Source organism: Takifugu rubripes, chromosome 13 (assembly GCF_901000725.2).
Source record: "Takifugu rubripes chromosome 13, fTakRub1.2, whole genome shotgun sequence".
Lineage (NCBI taxonomy): Eukaryota > Metazoa > Chordata > Actinopteri > Tetraodontiformes > Tetraodontidae > Takifugu > Takifugu rubripes.
This window is the reverse complement of record NC_042297.1, coordinates 9,075,052-9,091,254: the sequence shown is the minus strand read 5'-3', so window position 1 is coordinate 9,091,254 and position 16,203 is coordinate 9,075,052. Positions and strand designations below refer to the sequence as shown.

Below are 16,203 nucleotides of genomic sequence, written 5' to 3'. Positions count from 1 at the left end.
AAGTTCCCGTAAACGTGCGCATCTCCGGATTTGTCCACGGGAGCGAGTTAAACAGCGATCTATTGGTGACGGAGCACACGACACATTATGACATGATCCATTTGCAACTTTTTCTAATAATGAAACATTGTCACAAAACCTTCACGTGAACTTTGTAATCGTTTGGTGCGTTTAGGGGTTTAGTTTCAAGCGCCTCATCGTATTATCAGGCTTGAATTTTACATCACACAGATATTTGATCACTTTCCCACAGTTTTATATTACTACTTGAACATCCCATACGACCAAACTTTCTGATATTTTAATTTGGGCAAGTCTATCTGTTTCTTCTCTGTGCTAACCAGATTGAATTACAGTTTTCTAAGAAGCCGTAAAAGCATTGTGTTCCATGTGTAATTCAATTTTACCGCAGCTTTTGCCAGTGGCAATGATTTCTATTAGATATGGTTGATCAGTTCATGCCATTAAAGTCAATGAATGTCCTTTTTGCTCTGCAGTGCTTGTTTTTACAAAACCCTAAGAGGGTTGGTTTGGGCATTTGGTTGGTGAAGATTAAATAACTGCAAAAAAGCATCAAAAACAAACAAAAAGAAGTTTTAAAAAAATCAGGGAATCATTAACACTGCTGTGTTTCAAATTTGAATGATTGTTCTGCATTTTCATGTGGAGGTGTGCAGAAGCAATGAATGCCTGAACAGCTTCTACTAGGTGGGGAATGTATTTCTAAATTTATATTTCGGTTTACTTGCAGTTGTCCATGAGAAGTGACCAGTGAATGTATGGTAAGTGCGTGTTTTGAGACATACTGAGCACAGACACTAACAAGTGTAGCTTAACCTCTAACCTGAAGGGGAGTGCACAGCTCAAGGCAAAATAATGGCTTTTACCTCGGTCATCTAGGAACTCTGAACGCTCTGAGATGTTGACCTAAGGGATGAAAGCCTAATAAAACTAGACGGGAACTCTCAGCAGTCACCCGATGACCCTTTAAATTTAACCCCTGCATTTGGGCAGGGTCACGACGACAGTTGCCGCTTCTGCTCCCGTCTGATCTTTAGCATGGTCGAGAGTTTTACAAGCACTCTCTGCTCCATCATCCCAATTTGTGTTACTAAATACTTCCACTCCACTATGATTAAGAGGCAAATACACGTGTGTGTCTGTGTGTGTGTGTGTGTTTGTAGAGACACCCTGTTGAGTAAAAGTAGCCTTGTAAATTCTCAGTTATTATATCATGTGTTTCCTTAAACAAAGCTATATTTTATCATCAAAACAGCACATCTACCCTCGTTCACAAGCAAACAACACCTCAGTGTGACCTTTTATTCACCTCTCAGTATATAGATTACCTTGATGTCTTTTTTCATCCCCCTTCTAATGGCTATGAACTCTGCCCTCAGTAACAAACGCTAATGAAGCGACTTTGCCCCTGCTTTCCTGTCTAAGACGTATTCACTCTGACCTTTTCATCACTCTGAACTTGAAGTACCAGGTCATTACAAGATTGGAATCAGGTCCCAGTATGAGCGCTGACTGGAGTTTATTATGTTTTGCAAATAATTACAACTTGGTTTTGAACTCTCCTGGCCTCAACGAGGGAGGTGCGTCATTAGGCTTCCTTGTCAGGGCTTCAGTAGTGTCTAAAAAGATTTAAGCACCTTGGCAACGTAAAGTAATATTGTCGCCATATATTGGAGAAGAAAATGGAGAAGAAAACAGCAACCTCGTGCGCAGTTGTAAATTTTGATTTCTCAACATCTGGAAAAAGTGTGATGCCAAATGCAAAGTGAAACCTTCAGTAACACTTCATTTTTACTTAACCTGAGCTCTACGACACATCTACGAGAAATATGCCACCATTAAAGACACATTTTGGACATGTATCCTGATGATTCAGATTCTTCATGCTGCCATTGAATTCTGAAAGAGAAAACACTTGTGACAGTGATTGAATATGTTGTTTTTTTTTGTATCACAGGAGGAAAGATGAGATGGGGTTTGTTTGAAACGTATAAACACTCCCGCTTCTTATATGGAAAGTCACTGGCAAGTAACAATTAAATATCCTTTTGGCATTTTCCACAACCTAACTCACTTTTAGATAACAACTCAAAGAAAAAGGGGAACAAAGGAAGAAATACAGTGAGAAAACAAACCTGGCCTCCAAATCTGAAGCCAGATATGAGATAAGGCCAGCTTTGGTTCATACAGTTCCCCAAACATCGCCCTCATCAGGAATCTTCTCTCTTCCTATAAACTACCACAGGAGATGAAGAACAATCCCTTTCCTGAGAGAATAATAGGGGTGAAAAAATCAACAAGGTGTCATTGAGTACGATAAGGAAAAGCAACAATGGGGTTCAGAGGAACTCCCGACAGATCTGACGGAGGCCGCTTGCCAGGTGTAGGGCCGGGGCAAGCCACGGGTGATTCGAGATCTGTGCGTCGAAATGTGTAAATATTGACACCATTCGGGATCCATCTTGGTAACCACCCATCAGAGTTCAATGAACCTTTTGCACCGAGCAACTGGATGGCCCTTCAATGGCAGAAGGGCCGTGGGTTCACCTTCATAGAAGCATGGCAGGCTGCCAAGCATTGTTCCAATTCAGAGAATGTTATTGCAAATTATGCGGGAACATCCAAAATTTAACAAAATATTCTCATCATGTTGAATTTGATTTGAGACTCCTTCTCCCATGTGCTCATCCTCCTTTAGTCAGATTGTTCAGTTACAGAACTGTTGTTCTTGGATTTATCTCCCCCATCACTACAGCCAACACCATCATACTTTTCCATCCATCATTTCAAGATTCCTGGTACACACTTGAAATAACTAGTTTCTTTCATTTTAAATCTTTCCATTTCAGATGAACTCCATCCAAGCAAACTGTACGAAGAGTTCCATATAAGAATATATTAAATAAATAAATACACATAAGACTGTTTGAGGATATTGTTCCTGTAACAAACACAAAGATATTCCATTGTTTTAAGGAGGAAGGTTTAGCTTATAAGAAAGATATATGGTTGAATGTGGATTAGACTATTTCCATTTTATACACCAACAGGCCAATGCAAGATTTTAGTGTAAAGCCTTCTGTAACTTTGAATCAAAATGATACATGTGGCACAAAGTGTGAAAAATGGGCGCCCCCAGGACTGATCCCTGTGGTACACCACAAGACAGATGAGGCTAAATTTGATCAGAGAGGAAGGAGACAATCCAGTTTACAAATGAGTCAGGGTAAGAAGATCAACTGCATTAAAGAGAACTAAGGTCAAGAAGAGGTACAAAGCAATTAGATGCATGAGACATCAGTGTATCATTGTTAACGTACACTCAGGACAGTCGAAGCTGACACACGAATCCGTTGTGTTTTGATAGCTTTGCTAAAACTGGTAGTTTGCATAGTAGTCTTTGGTTTTCAGGACAAACAGAACTTGAGCTAATTTACCTCATTATAAGATGGGTATGCCCGAATTAGAAAAAGACTTAACATTTTGATTTTTTTTAAAGAAATACTGTACTGTAGCACCAATTTGTGTTGCATTTTTAAATGAAAAATTCAGTAGGTAAACAGAGTTGTTGACTGCCTTGCTTATTTGCCAAGTTTTTGTCAGCAAATTCTTAAATACAATGAACGAGTCATGTACTGCGTGGGCATTGTTTGCCGCAGTTTCACATATGACAACAACTCTTTAAGACTGCCAGAGGCGTGACTAATTACAGCAGTTGCTGAAAGCAAGTCTAAATTTACAAAGATGAAAGGAGACTTTGACACTTAGGGTAGAGCCTGAGTGACTTTATAAAAAAAAAGCTGTTGTTGCAGGAAGTTGGGATGTTTGTCCCCTACTTCAATCAACACGAGATTGGAGGTGGAGGGACATGCATGGAGGGACATGCATGAACATACAGCCATGTATAAAGAAAAAAAGAGGGACATCTAATCACAAATGGTAAACAACAGCGTTATATTTGCATTAACATATATGATGGTCCCTACATGTTGGATGGACATATTTTTTGTGCCAAATGGAAAATGCTCTACAACTTTAATCTGATTTTCTGGGTACAATTACTGAGATATGCTAGTAATTTATGAATACGTGTTTTCTCTGTCATATTATTTTTAGAACAAGAGGCCCCTAATTTGGACATATTACGTCTATGTAAATGATGGCAATGATCTGTGAAACAAGCATAAATTATTTAGTTCTGAAATTACGCAGTGGAAACTACAATTAGCTAAGGCAGCACCAGCATGACTGACTCGTTCCTGCAAAGTTCTACAGGTCACCTAAGTAGAATATGTGGGTTTTAAGAAAGTGAACAACAATCTGGCTTGCATTACTACTATGGGGTGTGTTGACCATGGTGTAACATCAATGCCAACAACTAAAGAAGTATGAAATCATATCAGGATGACAAGAAGCAGCCTGCCAATAAGTGAAACAAAGAATAAGCAGCAACTATTTAAAACAAAAAGGTGGATGAACCGAATCTTTACACAAGCAACAATACTGCTCAAGATGCAGAAAGATTTCATGAGCATTTTGACCTTGACTCAAATGTGTCTGATTTATATTTACGTGTGTAGTATCTCACAAATAAGCAGCTAAAAAGGTTGTACAACAATGCTGTAGTGAACGATGCTAAACGAATAGCACAAACACATCCACAGTATAATATGCTCCAGAAAATACCAGGAAGAGGTTTGGAGTGTACCAAGATGTGACAAAACTGGGAGCGTGCATGAGAAAACCAGAAATGACCAATACAGAACAAAAATGCACAAACTACTGCATTTACATTCAAAGACGATCGAAATCCTGGATCCTTTGACCGATGCTGAAACCGTGAAAGGTTTTTCCTGGTAAAAGCACCTGAAAGGGAGTCTAATAGGAATGATTAACGAGTGGGCTGCCCTGTTTATCTTTCTACTGACTCAAAGAAGGTTTCCCATAATGTGTGCAAAATTTAAGTCTGTGTAAGGAAAAAGATTTATGGTGGGAAAAAATGATATGGACGACCAACTTATACTGTTGACACCTTTATTTTAAAGCAATTTACAGTGTGAAAGTGATTGTACCTCTGGTTACCTTGGCAGGACGAGAAGGAAGCAGCTGGGATTTACAATATCTTTGTGGACAATGCCTTCATTTTGCAAAAATATCTGTTGAATAAGCAACTAAACCAGCTGATTCATGATTACTATCTAAGTGAAAACTGCCTCTATAAGAGTGAAAATGAATGAAAATTAAAAACTTCAGACCCCTAGAAAACAATCTCAGCCAGGGTTTATCCTCATTTCCTCCTAGACAGATGGGGTACCTGGTCAAATGGATGTGCACAGTAGTGTCACATCAGTTTAACAGAAGACCTGTCGTTTCTGACCTTTCCATCCAGCCTGGCACAGAAAGTCCCTCATCCCCATGAAGCCCGTGTCCAGTATGGTTCTGCAAACAGAGGCCGCTCACTCACTCCAGGTCCTGAGGAGACCAAATCCGATTTACCAACACATATCTCCCACAATCTAGTGCGACAGGATTACCCTCCAGGCAGGGCTGAAATGGATACAGCAATATACAACAGCCATGCAGAAGCAAGAGGGGACGGGGAGGAGAGCCGGAGCTCCGAATGGGGACAAAGTCACACTTTGGTAAGCACGGCAACAATGTCACTTAATTGATTTCGTGCCATCTCATCAATTTTGATTCAAATGAAATGAGCCTCCGTACATTTGAAAAGGTTAAAACAAATTGAAGGTGGAAATCACAGCTGGTAATCACAGTTTGTCCACCATTGGGCTTTTAATGAAGCAGCCCACTCTTCATCACTCATTTCTGCCTCCCGTTTGTCCAGGGCCAAGCATAGGGTTTTGGTGTATGTGTTTTTTGGTGTATGAAGCCACATTCATGGCCACATTATAGCTCCTCAGGAAAGGGTAATGCCTTTATGATAATACTAATGATACTAATACAGCACCTTTCGGGGGAATGATGCTTAAATGGTGGGTTTTTTTCGGGAGTTGGATTTCTTCCTTTGTAAAAAGTCCTAACAGACCAAAGAACCTACCTCCATTTGACCTGGGATTCTTCCACGTGTCTTTGGGTGAACTTAGGCAAATATTTATTCATTTCATACTTTTCACTACCCTGTAAAGGCTGTTCTGGTGAAGAATATAAGCACCAGCTGTAAAATATAAGCAACAATTGCTGTCAGCTGCTGAAGCTTGAAGTAATCAAAGGTGTCTTGGTGGTCTCCTCCCAGGTTTGTTTTTTATGGACACACACACACACACTTGCATTCCTATCTTTGTGAAAACCTCCAATACGCAGCTCCTTACCCAACCATCCCAACTAACCCTAAACTTAACCCTTACCTAATCCCAATTATAATCGAACCTTAAACCCGTGAATTACTCTCAAACAAGCCACATCACAAACATTTGTTCATTTTGAAAGTGCATGTGTTTTCTCATTCTTGATTAGTAAAATATTCATTCTATTAGCTGCAGGACTGCAGCACTATATCAGGACAGGTTAGTGGTGTGTCCAAGGTCAAACACATCATTAACACTGGACATGTTTGAAGAAACGGTGTGGATCAGGCAATCAGGTGACCTCGGTGAAAGTGAGTTGAATATTACAGAATTCTGTGACTTGAGACTTATTTTTCATGAAATTTTTGAGTTGAATAAATCTGTGTTAAGCTTGTGATATTAACAAGCACAAAGCAATGTCAGCTTTTAATAAATAGGGCTTTTCAACAAGGTTCTGTGTTGAGACGAGAGTGCTGTCATTGGGACACAGTGGAAAGACGTTCACATAAACACACACAGCAGATTTGTATTTCAATTAGTTTTTGTTTTCGCACATTTTAAGGAAAGATCTATTTGCACTTTTACCTCCCATTGGAAATACAGTGGGTCACAGAATGACATAACACTAACAAATAAAGTATATTACAGCTTTTGAATGTTATTTATTTTATTATAATCTTAAATAAATTGTTAAAAATATACCTATTCATGAAATATTTGACAAATGACTTACAAAAAGATAAAGTATGGAGGCGGGGGTCTCGTAATGCTATAAAGGACAAAAGAAATACAACAGAGAATAAAAGCGACGGACAACTGCTGCCACCTAGCGGTTACTCGCACACCCACAGGCAAAGGCATCATTACAAAACACTACAAATCCCCACAGTGGTGAATATAAATACACAGGCAGGGTTACAATCGTATGTCCTTTTATTTTAAAACTTTGCAGTGCTAACAAAAAATAAAAACAAATCCACATAATTGAAACCACCTAGCAGAATAAATAACAATGCTGCTAGTTAATTTGAAAGCATACCCCACCGGTACATGCTGCTGCGAACAAACCCCGTTGCCTTTTTGCTCACAAATTGCCCTATTTTCGGTGGCTTATTTGCCGTCGTAAACTTAAAGCAGCGTGGACGCATCTGCTGTCTCAGCAACAACAGTCTTCAGTAGAAATGCAAATGGGAACACATGCAAAGCAAACCTCCGGCTAATTATACATCCGCCTCACAATGTCAGCGTCCCCGAGCGCTAGAAAAGAGTTTAAAGCGCAGGGTGAACGCTCTTTGCAGATGTAGAAGAACGTCTGCGGGTGAGCAGAATTCTTTAAATTTACTGTACACTAATTAAAGGAGAAGTCCTGGAACGCTTCATTATATTTATGAAGTGTTGGTTTCTCTTTCTTCTTTTAGCAAAGGGAGACCAACATGTACGAGAGGCAGCACACAGTTCAACCAAGCAACATTAAAGCACGGAAAAGGGGCATCAATGTCATGGGGCAGATCAGAAAAAAGACATTTGGTGATCACAAAACACTTACTAATTTAAGATTTTGGGATTAGATAGACCCAGTACAGAGGTTCATCAGAGGATTAGGTTTATTTACTTATAATTAATGGATGTGAACATGACAACAGCAATGTGAACACAGGTTTTCTGCTTACTGGCTTGTGGAAGTGGTTCGATAAAAATGTCTATAAGGCACTAAAATCGAAAGCAGAAGCAGTGTAATAATAATAAAAACCAGCATCATAAAAAGGCAAACACGTCACACAAAATATGGCTCGACTCAAAGTCGTCAGGGGACAAATGACACCTCAAAATGTTCCTCTCCAGTGTACGACAACTTTTGCGTCCTCCCCTCTGTGTCAGTCGTCTTTTTTGTCAGAAATGCTGTCTTCCTGGTTTTCCCTCAAACTGGCCTGACCGGTTAATTCCAGCTCTCCTGGACTGGCCTCCTGGATGGCCTGGTATCTCTGCAGCTCCAGGTATGTGGTGAAGAGTTTGGCGTACTCAGGGTGGGTGATGGCGAAGGCTTGAAATTCGTCTGAAAAACAAAATTTGGGTGAAAATGTTAGAAAAGTGGGGACAGATGTTAAGCTCACAGCCTGTACTTACTGAAGGTGATGAAACCAGAAGCGTCAGCGTCGATCTCCTTGAAAAGCTTGGCCATGTTTATGTCTGACACGCCCAGAGCTGAACGCAGCAGGGCTGTAAACTCCTCTCTGGTGATGCGTTCATCCCCGTCTGTGTCAAAGAGCTGCGCGAGAGAGGAAAGACGAGAGGTTGTACAAGGTTAAGAAAAGGTAGCAATATAATGGCATTGATTCTATTAAGCCCGACAGGGAAAAAACAGCCTCTTTCACTCATTTCACTGAAACACCAAAGCATATTTTGTTGTTTTTTTTCAAAACCACATCTGACCTCATGACACAACAGACACACAGTGTTAAGATTAGATGAGTTTGTGAATGCTGCCTCTGTTCTGCTGCTCTCTGCTGCTCTTCAGTAACAGCAAATTTCCGCTTTACTGTAATTTAGTACTGAAATTAAGTCCAATACTAATACCAGTCAAAACTTTTCTCAATAACATTGCTTTTGCAACAAGCATTGGTTTAACTCGTGATGTCAACTGAAAGACTATAAAACTAATAAATGACCAGAAATTATGAGAAACTCCCATATGTTGATTTATCCCACAGTCAACAAGTTAGGTCAAGAAATCTGGAAATAATCACATCGAGAAGATAAAATCAGATCAGCAATTTTACAATTTCATTACCTCAGTATCAAGATGTGACATCATATAAAGCACAAATCAAATACTAAAAAGTGAGCAGTTATGCCTGGATGACCAAAGCTAAACATTTGTGCAGATCATCATGAGACGTCCTGCCATCCTCTCAAAGTCCACCTCACATTAGCTGACAGAGAAAATGCTGAAATTCCTCTTGGAAACTGATGGATGTGCCTCATCGTACCTGGAAAGCCATTTGAAGAACATCCTCCGTGTTCGCCGGCCGGCAGAGAATCGTCACGCCGATGACGTACTCTCTGAAGTCTATGGTGCCATCTCCGTTCTTGATGGGATGGGGGGACAGCAGTAAGGAGAGAACGGTGTGAGGGATAGTTTTACATTCCCTGTGCTGAGACACCATTCTTTAGTGCTTCTGTTGGCACACTCACTCTGTCGAACAGTGAAAAGAGCTCCTCCAGGGCCGAGCTGACAGGCAGCTTCAGGAAGTGAGCAAACTCCTCAATGGTGATGCGTCCTCCTCTGCACGAGCTGGCCATGGCTGCGAAGCTCTCCAGCTCCTTTCTCATGTTGTCCCACTTCAGGCTGAGGAAGCAGGGGAACACGTGTTACTGTCACGGTATAATCTGTCTGCCTTTGCCATCATCCAAAGAGCTGCTCCTACTTGAGTTTACGACTGATTTTGGTAAACTCGACCAAGCCGGCCTCCATGGGCAGCGTCAGCTCGCCAGCGGAGATCATCAGACGGCAGTCCTCGTAGGTGTGGTCCGTCACGGGGACTCGAAGAGCTCTGCACACATGTCAACCCTGTGATTTAGTTGAATTTCACTCCTGAATATGTCTGACTTCACTGCTGTCAATGATCTGGAGCATAACAGCTCTCAGAAGCCACTTGGGACAGTCAGTAGGTTTAATTTCAGTATAGACGCAGCCCTGATCGTTATCTATTGAACTGATCACTTGTTTTATTTTTTTACTCAAATTCGATGCAGTCAGGAGTTGTTTGTGACAGTGACATGACTGTGCATTCATGCCAACCGGAGTACAATGCGCTCTCAAAAGCAGTAAAACACTCACTGGGCCATCGCCTGTCGCACTCTGCAAGCAAACAGAGCCGGAGTCTTCTTCTCCTCCTCTGTGGGGATTTGTGGAGGCAGGAACTGTAAAACAGACACAAACGGACCAAAAAAGGTCACAGTTACTGTCAGGAATACCAAAAGTGGTCCGCTTGGTATTCTTCAACGTCTTGGACTAAATCATAACATTCAGTGACTGTACATCATATTTCTGGCTCAGTGTTAGTGTTAGCCTGCAACATTATGACTGATTTAAAAGCTGTAGATGAGAATGATGCCATAAACAACCATCTGAATCCAGCTCGCCAGGAAAAAGCCCAAAGATTTCAACAACTAATGGAAAAAAATCAATCAATCAATCAAATCACCGAATCTTTGCTTCTGGATGAACATCCCTCCACTTTAAGGGAGGTTTTTACTGGGACCTTGTTCCCTTGGAACCACGTTCAACACAATTCTGTGATTTTCAAGAATGGACGCCTTAATGTCGAGCAGACGCTCTCACACTGTACTCACAAAACTTGTTACTACGGTAACTGCAGCACCACCAACCAAGTCCCTCATTTATAGAGCTCCACTCCATTAGCAAATAGTGCAGTGTCCTTGTGCTCCTCCCTGCTTTTAACTGACCTCATCTCATGAAAAGTTACATTACTGTACCTGCAGTCAAACCAGCCAGTTCAATATATTTCTCTGTTCCCTGTGTGTTTGCATTGGCGTTGAGAGAGCATGTAGTTATCATTTATTACCACGTGTGAGTCTATAAACACATGGGTTGCGCCCACTGACCTCTATCTCAACTGTGGTGTAGAGCTGACTCAGCGTCAGCAGCAGCAGCGCCCTCCTGCAGAACACACACGTATAATGCAGCTTATTTCACCCATAGATATGTGACATGGAAAATGCAGGAAACACACTTACGAGCCGAAGCCCTGCCAAGTCCAGGTCACCGTATCCTGAAGGAAGAAAGATTATGGGCTATTAACAGTGCGATGTGAACACCAGAGTAGATCCCTAATAGCTCTGGGACATCTGTAGCTCGCCACAGTAAACTGAAAACTGGATGAACCTTAGAACATTGGACCCCAAAACTGTCTCTTTGGTGCATAAATGGGTCTGTTTGGTTAGTTCTCCGCATGATTGCGTCATATCTTGTCTCTGCCACCAAAGTTGTTGAATTCCTCCGTACAGGTTCCTCCTGTTACTCACATGCTTGCATATTGTGACAGCATGGCTTTAGCATTAACTAAGTTAACAACCGTATTAACTTTTACTGCTGTTGTGGAGTGTTTGCTGCTTATGCCAACTCATATTTGCTGAGTCACTTCTAGATGAAACTTCGGTATTTAACCAGCTTTAATCCAAAGTCAACGCTCCCTCATTTCTTCACACTTAAAATGATTGAATGATCGAAATTAAACTTGGTCAACATCACCGATATTACTATTGTTATTGCTGGGTTATAATTCTATCTTTGAGAGGTCATCTGTGTAGATTCTCTTTGAGAGGTCTTATCTTCAGCGAGCTGAGCACCCCTCAGTTATTTTTCCTCTCATTTTGACGCTATTGCTCGTAATTGATGGGCAAAAACATCATTCCATTGTGGGGTACTTAAGACTGAATGATAAAATCCGAACCTTCACTACCAGGATGGGAACAAATACTTTGTGCTGTTTAGAGTGCGTTCTCTCTGTGTTAACAGGATGTTTGCTCTTCGCTCTGCCAACATAAACTTTGTGTTTTGATGGTCATCACTCACCAGAGTGTTGGGGTATCTCATCAGCACCGGCTGCACAGGGACCCCTGGGATAAATGCACCTAGCAGAGAGGGAAGGCGGAAATATCTGTGGTCGACTTTATCTGTGGCTTTAACTCAAATGATAAAATGGGAAGTAATCGACTGGAGTGTCTCCAACAGGAGCCCAAACGGAGTGGAGGAGTGAGGAGTCGGCAGGAAACAAGCGGAGCACCGATATGATGTGGCGGTGCCACGAATGAAGCCACGAGGAGACTTAAAGAATACGGTAGTCAAAATTGATGACAAAAGGCTGACAGATGCAGCTCAATGAACTTGACAAACCCACCAAGACGGGGCTGATGGTGCCATCGCCTCCAGCCTGGGGGAGATGATGAATGTATGATGCAGCAACCAGGGTTGTTTCTGCACAGCTGATTTGATTTAAGTGGAAGTATTGTACATTGGCCCAAACATTCTTTCATTTGTTCAGTCTCTTAAACTTTAATGTCTCCGCTGTGACAGAAAGGGTAAAATTACATTTTAATGCCTCTCACCTTGTTTGAACGTGATAAGACAGGATCGATTTGTGCACGTTCCTTCTGGAAATATCAGAACCTGAGTAAAAAAAAAAGGCAGTTAATAAAGGAACAACATTAGGACCTAATGTAATACCATCATGTGTGAGGGTTGTGGCTGGGGTGGCGCTGACTCAGAGTCTGATTTATGAATTTATAAACCCAACAAAGTAGCATAGTCACCCTGCAGCCTGAACACTGACGACTACTTATGTTTCTTATTTAAGGGACCGTCAGACAACCACTCATCTACTCATTCAAAACTCAAAACAGAAAGAGCAGATTTCAGGTTTGACGAGGTTTGACCCAAAAAAAAAAGAATATCCATAATATACTTCTATATCCATGTGCGGTACACTGATGCAAATCAGGGATTAAAAGCATATGAGGATTTATAAAGATTGTTTATTGATTCTAAAAGTTAAGTGTGTTTCTTTCTGGAGCAATGATGCTCTGAGCTCATACGTGTCTACTGACCTGAGGCCAGTGGCCCGCTGACTTCGCTCTGCTCTCGATCTCCTGGATCGTGTTTTTCCTGGAGTCTGGGTCCTTTCTGGACACCAGCACCGGCTGGAGACAGCGCACGAGCCCTGCACGCGCACCCACAAACATATTCAGAGATAGAATCTCGAGCGGTGAAGCGGCAAAGCGAAAAAGCATCTCACGGCCAAAGATGGGCGTGGCCAGGTTCTCGACCCGGGAGACAGTAGAGGGCAAACCGGCGACAATGCACACGATCCCATCAAAGAAGGTGGAGTGGGGGGCCACGGCCAGGATGGGGGCCTCGCTGCTACTGACCTGGGTGCCCTTAATCACCACACGGAAGCCCATGCAGAAGAAGTATGCCCGCCCCAAGGCGGTCATCACTCTCCGACACATGAACCTGCAAACAGGCGGTACCGTGGTCCATTTTAAAGTGAAGATCATGAATGATTAATCTAACATTTACTCAGTAGTTGTTACAGGATGTTCTCCTTCCTCGTAAGATTACTATCTGTTAAACCTCAGTGATGGAAGAGCTGACAACACCGTTTGGTTTCCGGTTATTTGTCATTGCAAAATTCACTTTGAAACTTTGTAAAGTCCCCCAAATTTCTGCCACGAAGACATGTTGGGTCATAAAAATGTGCCGTCATGTGTCCACAGGTACAAACCTGTTAGATATGAGATAGGAGTTTCAGTACAAAGCAAATTTAACCCCTTTTTAGACCTATTTATTCATCACACCTCCCCAAATTTAAGCTTCAAGAAAGATTCTGTGTTTTAAACACACATATTGGGTGGGGGTTTAACTTTGGTAATTCAGGAAAATGACTTTTTTTTCTCAGTTCCTCTGTGCTGAAAACTCATGCAATAACTCGGCGCTTCCCTTTCCGAGAACTCGCGGTGGGGGGGGGGGGGGGGGGGGGGGCTCAGTTTATGAAATGTTTTTTGCTGATACGATCTGCAGAACCATGACTCTGCAAAGGCAACTACACATTCTTCAAGTCTTGTCAAGAACTATTATTTTGAGAATATGCTGCCTTTGCTGGTTAACTGCTTCTGAATCTGCTTCTGGAGCCAGGAAATGTACCCCTCCGCTGCTCCTCCTGCCAATACTTCCTGCAGGATAAACCAGTGCGGCGCTGCAAAACTAGGAAACGCTGCAATGCTGAAACTGAAATATTCTAACGGCCGCTAGAAGGTCAAACTGGTCTAGATTGAACAGAACAGCAAAGATTTGCTTAACTTGGTGAAGAGTTGGAAAAATCTGCGTTAGGGATGCAGATTTACCAATTAAGTATGGGACATCAGATGTTCTGATCAGATTATGTGAGTTGACACTGGCGCCAGGACAAATTAAGTCAACATTTGCAAAGTTTTAATTAAAAATGATAGAATTTTCTGAATTTTGGTGTGCTGGATGTCTTCCATTCCTGCTTGTGTGCTCTCTCTCAGTCCCTGTATTAGAGGGTTGTCACCTGGTGCTTTTCCTCCCACCGCCCCAACGACATGCACGCTAGCTGCAGGTGAAGCAGGTGAGCAAGTGAGCAGGTGACCTGTTCCGAGTGTATTCCCGCCAAACAGAAAATGGAAAGAAGGACTTTTATTCCAATGACTTGAATGCAAGGTGGAAGCATGAATGCATCCAGCTGCTGCAGCAGCTTCATCACACATATTCATGAACTGTAGGAGCAGCAGGGTTATTACATAATCCGCTTATATAATTTTGTCTCCCACAGTTGGGAAACTGTGAGACGATGGAGATTTTTGTCTTGCTATTAAAAGAGCACCCATGTCTGCCTCCCTGGGAAGGACGGTCCACACTCCTGGGCTTTTTAGACCCTTGTCTGTGTTTGCGTTCCACTTACTGTCTCCAGCCCTTCATGGGCTCCACGGCTCCTTTCAGAGGACGATTCAAGGTTATGATGAGAGCCACCGGCCAGGTCACCATGAGGACCAGCGACATGAGGATGGCACGGACAGGGACCAAGACGATTCCCAGGAGGACACACTGTATGGAGAGGGATACGCGCGCGCGCACGCACACACGCACGTACACAATGTAAAGCTGGCTGCAAGGAAGTTAAGCCTTTCTGTTAACATTGTTATTTGCAGAAATTAGCATGTTTTTCTGCGGGGTTCTCTGGAAAGCACACAAAGGCTCTTGTTCTTTGTCGCCCACATAAACGACCTTTACAAGCCGATTTCTACACCGCTGTCGGAGATTATGGGCCTGCGCGTCAGTGTGTGCGTGTGTGCAAGCGTAATCTCGCACAGGATGTGAAATACAGACAAAACAGCGTTGGCGAAACGATTCGCTCGACATGATCGTGGAATTTACTCACTTTAATGACTGTAGATTTGCTTAGCTTGGTGTCTTGAACAAACGGGTTGATGACGGCGGGCAGCAGCAGCGACTGCTGCCGCGGCAGAGCGGACACTCGCTGCGGAGGCATCGCGGTCCTGAACGGAGCCAAGTGACAAGATCTGCTTTAAGCATGGGTGCCGGGCTGTTGCGGCGCCGTCATGTTATCATGCCACTTCCTCGTCGGGGGACACCGCTTCACCCCCCAGCAGCAGCAGCAGCAGCAGCAGGTCAGGCGAGAACTCTCTCTCACACACACATACACACACACACACACAAACACACACGGGCTTCAAAGACGCGCGAGAGCGGAGGACAGCGACGTGGCTCAGGCTCCGCCCCCGACGTACGAGCGTCGACTGAAGTCGTTTCAAGCCGAAATTGGGGTTTATTCTTACGGTTTTCCGATTTAATGAGACGATATTTGTGGGACTACACCACAAGCAAATATATAAAAAGCGTTCCTGCGGCATTTTAAGGAATAATGACTATATAGTGACATTGTTATAGCACATATCTTCGACGCAGCTTTTAAATCTCCACACGGGGGCGCCGTTTCACAAGCGATTTATTTTTCATTGTATCGCGTTCGATAAAAAATGAACATTCTTTCAAGAAGCGCTTTTTCACAAGGCTACACTAGGATTTGCATGCCAAATAATACCAATGGGTTTGTCAAGGAATGTTTCACTTTTGAAAGGACGTTTACAACTAAGTAATAATACCGAATAGTGCAATAAAAATAAATAAGAAAACATTTTAACAGTTATCAGTTTTGTGCTAAGTTTTGTTCTATATGTTCATTTATATATTAAACTACATTCAACTATTTTCAATGTAATGCTCATGAACTGTTTACTTTTATTCTTTTATGTAATA

At 42.3% G+C, this 16,203-nt stretch overlaps 1 protein-coding gene across 1 annotated transcript; it reads right to left on the bottom strand.

Annotated features, from left to right (window-relative positions):
• Positions 1–6,855: 6,855 nt before the first annotated feature.
• lpcat2 (lysophosphatidylcholine acyltransferase 2) lies at positions 6,856–15,615 on the bottom strand. Its single transcript, XM_003969532.3, has 14 exons — positions 15,305–15,615; positions 14,828–14,970; positions 13,142–13,359; positions 12,954–13,066; positions 12,456–12,516; positions 11,923–11,981; positions 11,085–11,119; positions 10,953–11,007; positions 10,165–10,247; positions 9,752–9,877; positions 9,519–9,672; positions 9,314–9,412; positions 8,451–8,592; positions 6,856–8,379 (listed from the first exon to the last, which is right to left on the bottom strand). Exons 1-14 carry the CDS (start codon positions 15,413–15,415, stop codon positions 8,201–8,203), a joined length of 1,578 nt encoding a protein of 525 aa, XP_003969581.1. The 5' UTR covers positions 15,416–15,615; the 3' UTR covers positions 6,856–8,200.
• Between the last annotated feature and the right edge of the window lie 588 nt (positions 15,616–16,203).